The sequence below is a fragment of the Salmo salar genome, chromosome ssa03, assembly GCF_905237065.1.
Source record: "Salmo salar chromosome ssa03, Ssal_v3.1, whole genome shotgun sequence".
NCBI lineage: Eukaryota > Metazoa > Chordata > Actinopteri > Salmoniformes > Salmonidae > Salmo > Salmo salar.
In genome coordinates this window covers 4,320,386-4,332,214 of record NC_059444.1, presented here as the reverse complement: position 1 = coordinate 4,332,214, position 11,829 = coordinate 4,320,386, and the positions used below count along the sequence as shown (strand labels likewise).

The 11,829-nt window shown below is 44.8% G+C and overlaps 2 protein-coding genes across 4 annotated transcripts in view; both read right to left on the bottom strand.

Annotated features, from left to right (window-relative positions):
• The window catches only part of LOC106596607 (microtubule cross-linking factor 1), a 127,214-nt gene extending 127,047 nt beyond the window's left edge, over window positions 1-167 (bottom strand). For all 3 annotated transcript variants that reach the window (XM_045714418.1, XM_045714419.1, XM_045714420.1), the window contains exon 1: window positions 1-167. This exon is cut by the window's left edge and continues 1,404 nt beyond it. The gene's annotated coding sequence lies outside the window, so the exon portion shown is untranslated.
• Window positions 168-7,388: 7,221 nt separating this feature from the next.
• Window positions 7,389-11,829, bottom strand: part of LOC106596615 (ras-related protein Rab-12) — a 31,669-nt gene continuing 27,228 nt past the window's right edge. The window contains exons 4-6 of the mRNA XM_045714417.1: window positions 10,898-10,987; window positions 8,760-8,864; window positions 7,389-8,250 (exon numbers count right to left, since the gene is read on the bottom strand). Coding sequence (XP_045570373.1) covers window positions 8,143-8,250; window positions 8,760-8,864; window positions 10,898-10,987 — 303 coding nt within the window. The 3' untranslated portion in view covers window positions 7,389-8,142. The remainder of the gene's footprint in view (window positions 8,251-8,759; window positions 8,865-10,897; window positions 10,988-11,829) is intronic.

Here is an 11,829-nt window from a genome sequence, read left to right as displayed (position 1 = left end):
TGGGCCCCCTGTCTGTCCGTGTGTCAGTGGCTCCCCAGTCCTTCTCCCTTTCTCATTCCTTCCGTCTATCTGACAGGGGGAAAAATCTGCAATCGCTTCCGTCTGGAGCCTGACGCCGGCCGTGCGGTGGTTCCTACCAGGGCGCATGCGCGTTATTTCTCACAAATACCGAAAACACCCCTCGTTTTTTTTTTTTTTTTAAACGGCACCCAGGTCAGACGTGCCTTCGTGCGCATGTCCCAATATCACACACGGGAGACAAACACGAGCACACACAATTTAATTAAGATGACAAGATATCACGAAGTGAATCACTCATCCACTACATCTCCATACCCTGTTAAATTCGATTATAAAGATACTTATATTGTCCGACTACAACTTGTTTTTTTTTTAGAAATGAGCAAGTGGTAAAAGGGGGAAATAAATACTCAAGAGGCGGTGCTGAAACAGGTGCTGTGGGTTTATAATGGTTTCTATATACCTACATAACGACGTCAACAAACTCAGTTGGAAATAGCAAACGGAGACAGAAAAACATTTCATTCACATAAATCCTTCACATTCATAGAAGAAAATACATTTTACTAGTGTTTATATTCACTATCAAACAGCACTGTCAGGTGGTCTAATGTCATCCTCACTCTGTAGTTTTGGTAATAACATTTCTGAACCCCTAACAGCACTTAGCCATGATATATTGGCCATATATCAAGCGGTCTTTTTGCTTAAATCTCTATGGAGGGACTCTGCATTTCAACTTAAAGGAGAGCAAAACCAATGGAAGGTGGTCTAACTGTGAAACAGCAGCATGCATCAATACATTGAACAACAGAGCAGTTTGGGTAATAAATATATATATATATCTTTATTCGCACTTCATTAGTTAAAGAACGCCAAAAAAAATTAAAAGTTATCAATAACAAAATCCACTTCAAAACATGACAACTGGTTTTTATTTTCCAAATAACTCAAAACTTGTTTAATATAAAAGCAGGATTGAGGTCAATTCATATTGAAGTCAGTCAATTCAGGAAGTAAACTGTAATACCAATTCAATAATTAAAAAAATAACAAGGGCATCTGTTTTCAATTACTTCTAAGTAAGCTGGAAAAAAAAAACATTTATATGAAAACTTATTTAAAAAAAAAAAATCAATTTTAAATTCATATCACTTCCTTAAGTGACTTGACTTTAATACAAAACAAAACACAACTCTAATACATAGTACGGCCTTTCATCTTTAAAAAGATGGACTCTGCAGCAGGGTAAACATGGCCACTGTCCGCCCCCCCCAGCGGCGTTGTTATTGGTTTTATGTTGTTGATGAAGCCGTGGTGAGGACCATCAAGGGATAACAGTAAATATGGCTGCTGTTCTAATCGCACGTGCAATGATGTCAGAGGGAGAGAAAAAACAAAACTTTTGGTTGTTTGCAAATCACTTTGTTATTGTTGTAATATCTCAAAACAGACGTGGCAGTTTGAGTACATTACAGCTTTAAAAAGGATGCGTGTACAGGTAACTGCTAAAACAAAAGGAAACACCAGCATCAAGTAACATAATAGGCCAATCCCTCTCCTCTTCTGAACCCCCACCACCAGAGAGGACAGATAGACATCTCTGTAGAACAGAGAGGATAGATAGACATCTGAACAGAGATGGTTATAGTGAGATACCAGAGAGGATAGATAGACATCTGAACAGAGATGGTTATAGTGAGATACCAGAGAGGATAGATAGACATCTGAACAGAGATGGTTATAGTGAGATACCAGAGAGGACAGATAGACATCTGAACAGAGATGGTTATAGTGAGATACCAGAGAGGATAGATAGACATCTGAACAGAGATGGTTATAGTGAGATACCAGAGAGGATAGATAGACATCTGAACAGAGATGGTTATAGTGAGATACCAGAGAGGATAGATAGACATCTGAACAGAGATGGTTATAGTGAGATACCAGAGAGGATAGATAGACATCTGAACAGAGATGGTTATAGTGAGATACCAGAGAGGATAGATAGACTGTGTGTGGGGGGGGGGGGTAGTGTACATTTATTTAATACTTGATCTCAATCAATCGATCGATCTTTTGATTGATTGATTGATTGATACTTGATCAGACTCCTTCTCAATCTAACGGTCTAAAACATGTAACCAGGAGTGGAACTGAAGGTGGGAAAAAGGCAAGTCACAACTGTTGTATTACTGGGGATTCAGCAACAAAAATGATAAAGATTTTTACATGTCAATTCCACCCCTGTATGTAACCCATAACCCCTAACCCCTAACCCCTAACCCCTAACCCATAACCCCTAACCCCTAACCCATAACCCCTAACCCCTAACCCCTAACCCCTAACCACTAACCCCTAACCCATAACCCCTAACCCATAACCCCTAACCCCTAACCCCTAACCCATAACCCCTAACCCATAACCCCTAACCCCTAACCCCTAACCCCTAAGCACCAGAAACCCTTCCACAAATAAATACGACAAAGAGAACAATAACAATAGCAGGACAGATCAAAGGGTTAAATTAGAGTTAATGTTATCATAGCCTGACAGTCCAGCTGGTGACAGTCCAGCTTGGTGACAGTCCAGCTTGGTGACAGTCCAGCTTGGTGACAGACAGTCCAGCTTGGTGACAGACAGTCCAGCTTGGTGACAGACAGTCCAGCTTGGTGACAGACAGTCCAGCTTGGTGACAGACAGTCCAGCTTGGTGACAGTCCAGCTTGGTGACAGTCCAACTGGTGACAGTCCGGCTTGGTGACAGTCCGGCTTGGTGACAGTTCGGCTGGTGACAGTCCGGCTGGTGTGACAGTCCGGCTGGTGTGACAGTCCGGCTGGTGTGACAGTCCGGCTGGTGACAGTCCAACTGGTGACAGTCCGGCTTGGTGACAGTCCGGCTTGGTGACAGTCCGGCTTGGTGACAGTCCGGCTTGGTGACAGTTTTTGTTGCAAAACGTTTTGCTATAGTGTGCACTAATGAATATGACCCAGGATAAGGTATGGGCATTATTAGTGCTGCTAACTAGTTTAATACTGTATCCTTTTTACACTGCCTGCCTCACTTCAGCATAGGACCTTAACTAGCTATCATGGATTGTAGTGCAAAACATTACAATGAACACAAACGCAACAGAAAACCAATCAAGCCACTCATAATAACGTAAGGCAAAATATTCAGACCCCTTCACTTTTTGTTATATTACAGCCTTACTCTAAAATGTATTAAAATGATGAAGCAAAAACAGGTTTAGAATTTTTTTTTCAAAACTGAAATATCACATTTACATAAGTATTCAGACCCTTTACTCAGTACTTTGTTGAAGCACCTTTGGGAGCGATTACAGCCTCAAGTCTTCTTTGGTATGACGTTTGGCACACCGGTATTTGGGGAGTTTCTCTCATTCTTCTCTGCAGATCCTCTTAAGCTCTGTCAGGTTGGATGGGGAGCGTCGCTGCACAGCTATTTTCAGGTCTCTCCAGAGATATTAGATCAGGTTCAAGTCCGGGCTCTGGCTGGGCCACTCAAGGACATTCAGAGACTTGTCCCGAAGCCACTCCTGCGGTGTCTTGGCTGTGTGTTTAGGGTCGTTGTCCTGTTGGAAGATGAACCTTCACCCCCAGTCTGAGGTCCTGAGCACTCTGGAGCAGGTTTTCATCAAGGATCTCTCTGTACTTTGCTCCGTTCATCTTTCCTTCAATCCTGACTAGTTGCCACCACGATGCTTCCTCCAGACGTGATGCTTGGTTTCATCCGACCAGAGAATCGTAATTCTCATGGTCAGAGTCCTTTAGGTGCCTTTTGGCAAACTCCAAGCGGGCTGTCATGTGCCTTTTACTGAGGAGTGGCTTCCGTCTGGCCACTCTACAATAAAGGCCTGATTGGTGGAGTGCTGCAGAGATGATTGCCCTTCTGGAAGGTTCTCCCATCTCCACAGAGGAACTCTGGAGCTCTGTCAGAGTGACCATCGGGTTCTTGGTCACCTCCCTGACCAAGGCCCTTCTCCCCCGATTGCTCAGTTTGGCCAGGCGGCCAGCTCTAGGAAGAGTCTTGCTGGTTCCAAACTTCTTCCATTTAAGAATGATGGAGGCCACTGTGTTCTTGGGGACCTTCTATGATGCAGACATTTTTTGGTACCCTTCCCCGGATCTGTGCCTCGACACAATCCTGTCTCGGCTCTCTACAGACAATTCCTTCAACCTCATGGCTTGGTTTTTGTTCTGACATGCACTGTCAACTGTGGGACCTTATATAGACAGGTGTGTGCCTTTCCAAATCATGTCCAATCAATAGAATTTACCACAGGTGGACTCCAATCAAGTTGTAGAAACATCTCAAGGATGATCAATGGAAACAGGATGCACCTGAGCTCAACTTCAAGTTTCATAGCAAAGGGTCTGAATACTTATGTAAATAAGGTATTTAAGTTATTTTTAATTGTAGTAAATGTGCAGAGATTTAAAAAAAACCTGTTTTCGCTTTGTCAATATGGGGTATTGTCGTTAGATTGATGGATGGACATTTTTATATTTAATCTATTTTAGAATAAGGCTGTAACTTTAACAAAATGTGGAAAAAGTGAAGGGGTCTGAATACTTTACGAATACACCGTATATAAACATGACACACAAACCAATACTGACATATTAACATGACACAGGCTATTTGGCCGTAAAAATACACACGGTGAAATTGTTGTTGTCAAAAACAAAATGGCTGCTAGGCGGTTTTCTGATTGAATATCCATAACGTCACCCCCAAAAATGACAACAAATACAGCACCAGTCAAAAGTTTGGACACACCTACTCATTCAAGGGTTTTTCTTTATTTTTACTATTTTCTACATTGTAGAATAATAGTGAAGACGTCAAAACTATGAAATAACACATATGGAATCATGTAGTAACCCAATATGTAGAAAAAAAAGTTATATTTGAGATTCTTTAAAGTAGCCACCATTTGCCTTGACAGCTTTGCACACTCTTTTTCATTCTCTCAACCAGCTTCATGAGGTAGTCACCTGGAATGCTTTTCAATTAACAGCTGTGCCTTGTTAAAAGTTACATTTGTGGAATATCTTTCCTTCTTAATGCATTTGAGCCAATCAGTTGAGTTGTGACAAGGTAGGGATGGTATGCAGAAGATAGCCCTATTTGGTAAAAGATCAAGTCCATATTATGGCAAGAACAGCTGAAATAAGCAAAGAGAAACAACAGTCCATCGTCACTTTAAGACATGAAGGTCAGTCAATCCTGAACATTTCAAGAACTTTGAACGTTTCTTCAAGTGCAGTCGCAAAAACCATCAAGCGCTATGATGGAACTGGCTCTCATGAGGACCGCCACAGGAAAGAAAGACCCAGAGTTACCTCTGCTGCAGAAGATAAATTCATTAGAGTTACCAGCCTCAGAAATTGCAGCCCAAATAAATGCTTCACAGAGTTCAAGTAACAGACACATCTCACCATCAACTGTTCAGAGGAGACTGTGTGAATCAGGCCTTCGTGGTCGAATTGCTGCAAAGAAACCAGTACTAAAGGACACCAATAAAAATAAGAGACTTGCTTGGGCTGAGAAACACGAGCAATGGACATTAGACTGGTGGAAATCTGTCCTTTGGTCTGATGAGTCCAAATTTGAGATTTTTGGTTCTAACCGCCGTGTCTTTGTGAGACACAGAGTAGGTGAACAGATGATCTCTGCATGTGTGGTTCCCACCGTGAAGCATGGAGGAGGAGGTGTGATGGTGTGGGGGGGCTTTGCTGGTGACCCTGTCTGTGATTTATTTAGAATTCAAGGCACACTTAACCAGCATGGCTACCACAGCATTCTGCAGCAATACGCCATCCCATCTGGTTTGGGCTTAGTGGGACTATCATATGTTTTTCAACAGGACAATGACCCAACACACCTCCAGGCTGTATAAGGGATATTTGATCAAGAAGGAGAGTGATGGAGTGCTGCATCAGATGACCTGGCCTCCACAATCAGCCAACCGAAACCCAATTGAGATGGTTTGGGATGAGTTGGACCGCAGAGCGAAGGAAAAGCAGCCAACAAGTGCTCAGCATATGTGGGAACTCCTTCACGACTGTTGGAAAAGCATTCCAGGTGAAGCTGGTTGAGAGAATGCCAAGAGTGTGCAAAGCTGTAATTTTTTTAAACATTTTTTATTTAACTAGTCAAGTCAGTTAAGAACAAATTCTTATTTTCAATGACAGCCTAGGAACAGTGGGTTAACTGCCATGTTCAGGGACAGAACAACAGATTTTAACCTTGTCAGCTCGGGGATTCGATCTTGCAACCTTTCGGTTACTAGTCCTACACTCTAACCACTAGGCTACGCTGCTGCCCCATCAAGGAAAAGGTTGGCTACTTTGAAGAATCTAAAACCTAAAATATATTTTGATTTGCTTAACACTTGTTTTTGGTTACTACATGATTCAATATGTGTTATTTCATAGTTTTGATGTCTTCACTATTATTCTACAATGTAGAAAATAGTAAAAAGTAAAGAAAAACCCTTGAATGAGTAGGTGTGTCCAAACTTTTGACTGGTGCTGTACATCTGATTCTACACCAACTATTGTGTCTTCTTGTATTATTGACCCAAGTAAAGTTACTACATGATAATCATCATTTTAAAAACTGCCTATATGAAACTATGTACAAAAATACATTTCCATCAAAATGTACCTAAGAAAGAATTTGTGCAATATCACGTGTCCCTTTTCCATGTTGTACAGTAGAGATTCATAGTCCTTACAGTTAATATGTAGTGTAGGAGGAGCTCCACTCCCTCAGTCACATCAGCTGAGTGCTTCTTTTCTCTAATTGTCTCCATGTGTGTGTGTGTGTGTAACCAGGTCTCTGTATTAGTTAGTGTGTGTGTGTGTGTGTGTGTGTGTGTGTGTACAGGTGTATACTGTACATGTGTGTGTGTGTGTGTGTGTGTGTGTGTGTGTGTGTGTGTGTGTGTGTGTGTGTGTGTGTGTGTGTGTGTACAGGTGTATACTGTACATGTATGTATGTGTGTGTGTGTGTGTGTGTGTGCGTGTCTGTACACTGTACGTGTGTGTGTGTGTGTGTGTAACAAGGTCTCTGAATTAGTTAGTGTGTGTGTGTGTGTGTGTGTGTGTGTCTGTGTGTGTGTGTGTGTGTGTGTGTGTGTGTGTGTGTGTGTGTGTGTGTGTGTGTGTGTGTGTGTGTGTGTGTGTGTGTGTGTAACAAGGTCTCTGAATTAGTTAGTGTGTGTGTGTGTGTGTGTGTGTGTGTGTGTGTGTGTGTGTGTGTGTGTGTGTGTGTGTGTGTGTGTGTGCGTGTCTGTACACTGTACGTGTGTGTGTGTGTGTGTGTAACAAGGTCTCTGAATTAGTTAGTGGTGTGTGTGTGTGTGTGTGTGTGTGTGTGTGTGTGTGTGTGTGTGTGTGTGTGTGTGTGTGTAACCATCATACAGCTCCAGAAGTAGAACTGGGAGGACGTCTATCACAGCAGACGTGTCTAAGCTCCTGGCAGGAACACCTGAGCATCCGTCCCAAATGGCATCCTATTCCCTATAAAGGCTGGTCAAAAGTGCACTATGAAGAGAATGGTGCAATTTGGGACGCACCCTCAGTCTCCCCATAATGATGCTGCTTCCGTTCTGCTGCCCCTCCGGTGGACAGGAGGGTTCTGCTGCATATTTGGAGTGTGGAGGGAGGATGGTGGAGGGGTAGAGGGTCTCAGCAGGGTTAAGGGAGGATGGTGGAGGGGTAGAGGGTCTCAGCAGGGTGGAGGGAGGATGGTGGAGGGGTAGAGGGTCTCAGCAGGGTGGAGGGAGGATGGTGGAGGGGTAGAGGGTCTCAGCAGGGTTAAGGGAGGATGGTGGAGGGGTAGAGGGTCTCAGCAGGGTTAAGGGAGGATGGTGGAGGGGTAGAGGGTCTCAGCAGGGTTGAGGGAGGATGGTGGAGGGGTAGAGGGTCTCAGCAGGGTTAAGGGAGGATGGTGGAGGGGTAGAGGGTCTCAGCAGGGTTAAGGGAGGATGGTGGAGGGGTAGAGGGTCTCAGCAGGGTTGAGGGAGGATGGTGGAGGGGTAGAGGGTCTCAGCAGGGTTGAGGGAGGATGGTGGAGGGGTAGAGGGTCTCAGCAACAGCGCATGCGTGGCGGGTTGAGCTCAGGAGGAACATCTGGTTCAGGCTGCAGAGACAGGATACTGTTGGAAAGATCCCTACTGGGAATCTCCAGAGGCATCTGATGAGACAGGAAGACACAACAGAGAACAGGAAGTTGACTGTAGAAACAGAACGTCTTTATTACAGGCTGTGGTGAGTCGCACGCTGTACAGGCTACAGTCGCACGCTGTACAGGTTATAGTCACACACACGAGACAATATTGGGAATTATAGAAAAACATTCTAGGAAATCTCCATAGGCATCTGGTGAGACAGGAAGACAGGAAGAAGACAGGAAGAAGACAGGAAGAAGACAGGAAGAAGACAGGAAGAAGACAGGAAGAAGACAGGACATCCTTCCTTGTCTGAGTCAATGCAGCAGTTGGTGTGGCAAACCAAAAAAGACTAATCACAATACTATAAAACACATTGTAGACTATTTATAGCTTAATAATATATTTACAGTTACAGGAAAATATTGATTTCCTAACAAATACTGAAGAAAAAAAATTCTTACACTGAAAATAATAAAATGTATATTTTAGTTATAGCAGAGACAACAAGAGCACCGTGAGGATTCCTACTCACCTTTGCTAGAATGTCGTCCACTAGTTTCAGAAAGCACTCTTCCACGTTAAAGTTATCCTTGGCACTAGCCTCGCAGAAACGCATCCCAGATATCCTTGCGACAAACTGCGGACAGAAACAGAACTTATGTAGTTTTTCTCCTCAATTTCAATTTTTCTCCTCAATTTCGTGATATCCAAATTGGTAGTTACAGTTTTGTCCCATCGCTGCAACTCCCCTAAGGACTCGGGAGAGGCGAAGGTCGAGAGACATGCTTCCTCTGAAACACGACCCTGCCAAGCCGCACTGCGCCTTGACACACTGGTCGCTTAACCCGGAAGCCAGCCGCACCAATGTGTCGGAGGAAACACCGTACAGCTGGCGACTGTGTCAGCTTGCCAGGCGCCCGACCCGCCACAAGGAGTCGCTAGAGCGCGATGGGACAAGGAAATCCCGGCCGGACAAACTCTCCCCTAACCTGGACGACGCTGGGCCAATTGTGCGCCGCCTCATGGGTCACGGACAGCTGTGGACACAGCCTGGGATTGAACCCGGGTCTGTAGTGACGCCTCAAGCACTGCAATGCAGTACCTTAGACCGCCGTGCCACTTGGGAGGCTCCTGACCAAACTTTAAAGCACTCAGAACTCTGGGTAATTTTCAACTGAAGGTTTTTCCATTAACTGTCAAGATTCTTCAGTGGCTCTTCAAAAGCACAATGTAAAAGTGAAAATGTCACTGCTTCCTACACATTCCTCTGATGAGGTGAGCTATTGTAACAGGAACAAGAGCAACGTCCGTGTTTAATCTAGAGAGGAATTAAGCCTTTACACTCGTGGGAATTGGCCTATATATGGATAGGGCCAAACTGAAACGTTTGTACCAGAAGAACTATAAAAGCAGATGTATAACAACCGTAGCAATTGAAAGAGAACAGTTTGGAGATAATGGGGAAATGATTTGACTAAAAAAAGGTGAAGACGCAACAGTTCACCTGAACAGACCAGAATCCAAACATCACACTGTTGATTTTATGTGAATGTTACATTTACTGTACTTTTCACAGCGTTTATTAATAACGACATCTGAATATACTGTGATACATTCAGTGACATAAGAATATTCCTGGACAAATGTGGGGTAGGTGCAACACAAAACAACAAAAATGACTACAAGGGTTTGAGTGAGAGGACTAACTGGTGTCTCCAAGTGGACACATGACTGTCCAAAGTGTTCACAGTTTCTAAGTCATTTCAATGTAGTTTTATGACTCAAAGAAAGATCCTCCAATTATAAAAAACTCTTTTTTTTTTTTAGCTCTCGTAGTTTTGCCATTGAGGAACTGAAGCAAAAGCACATTTGTCTTTTTTTGGTTTTGGAATACAGCTCTGCATCCTCACCATCACACAATTACTGTTGCTGTTTTACACAATCCTAAAAAAAAAACGGTCCATTATAAAATCACCATCTGGGTCAGGTGTGCTAGCTAAGATATAAAATACAAAAAACTTACAGTGTTAGGCTTTTGAAGAGGCACTTCAGACAAGATTGTAATTTTGGTGAGAATAGAAGTCACGAGTGCATTCTGATGTGTGGTCCGCTGCACATTGTCTTCACAATACAACAAACAGGTTTATTCTGTTTCAGGACAACCCTGGGGTTATAACAACATGTCGTCCTTGTAACTGTGGATCAAACCTAGCGATCATAAAACACGTTGATACTGTAAATGACATATTTATCAAGTGAATATTTGGACTCGTGGGTGTGTGGTTTGCTTGTCTGATATCAAAGCGGTATTTATTACAATATCTCTCAACTTCTCATCTTTCAGAATACATCGCCTCCTCTTTGATTTTCAGCGTTTCCCCCTCGCTTAGAAAACAACAAAATGTGCAAAAGTTACCCAATGAACGGGCGGGATGGGGTTCTCGCGTGGTGCTCAGGTTCAGAGCGGCTGTCAGTCAAACCCCATACAGGGCTGTGAACCGGAGAGCCTGAACTCTGACCTCATTTCCTCCCTCTAACGATTCAGGTGAGGATATCGTCGGTTATCTGATCCTAGATCAGTGTGTAACTCACCCTCTCAGCAGTCTGTTTAGTGACGATGCGGTCTGTCTCACAGTCGGTTATCTGATCCTAGATCAGTGTGTAACTCACCCTCTCAGCAGTCTGTTTAGTGACGATGCGGTCTGTCTCACAGTCCAGCTTGTTCCCCACTAGCAGCAGCTCCGCCTCTTCTGAAGCATACTGACCAATGAAAGAGGAGAGATTAGTGCAGTAGTATGACCTCTAAAAAGCATACTGACCAATGAAAGAGGAGATCAGGGATAAGTTCTGACGACACGGACAGACGGACAGACGGACAGAGAGACAGACGGACAGAGAGACAGACGGACAGAGGGACAGACAGACAGACAGACAGACAGACAGACAGACAGACAGACAGAGAGACAGACAGACAGGGTAGTCAGATGAGAAAAGTTTCGGGAGTTTCCTCCAGTACTCCCCCAACCCTGGTCCTCCAGTACCCCCCCCAACCCTGGTCCTCCAGTTCCCCTCCAACCATGGTCCTCCAGTACTCCCCCAACCCTGGTCCTCCAGTTCCCCCCCAACCCTGGTCCTCCAGTTCCCCCCCAACCCTGGTCCTCCAGTACCCCTCCAACCATGGTCCTCCAGTACCCCCCCAACCCTGGTCCTCCAGTACTCCCCCCAACCCAGGTCCTCCAGTACCCCTCCAACCCTGGTCCTCCAGTACCCCTCCAACCATGGTCCTCCAGTACCCCCCCAACCCTGGTCCTCCAGTTCCCCCCAACCCTGGTCCTCCAGTACCCCCCCAACCATGGTCCTCCAGTACCCCCCAACCCTGGTCCTCCAGTACTCCCCCCAACCCTGGTCCTCCAGTACCCCTCCAACCCTGGTCCTCCAGTACCCCCCCAACCCTGGTCCTCCAGTTCCCCCCAACCCTGGTCCTCCAGTACCCCCCCAACCCTGGTCCTCCAGTTCCCCCCCAACCCTGGTCCTCCAGTACCCCTCCAACCCTGGTCCTCCAGTACCCCCCCAACCCTGGTCCTCCAGTACCCCTCCAACCC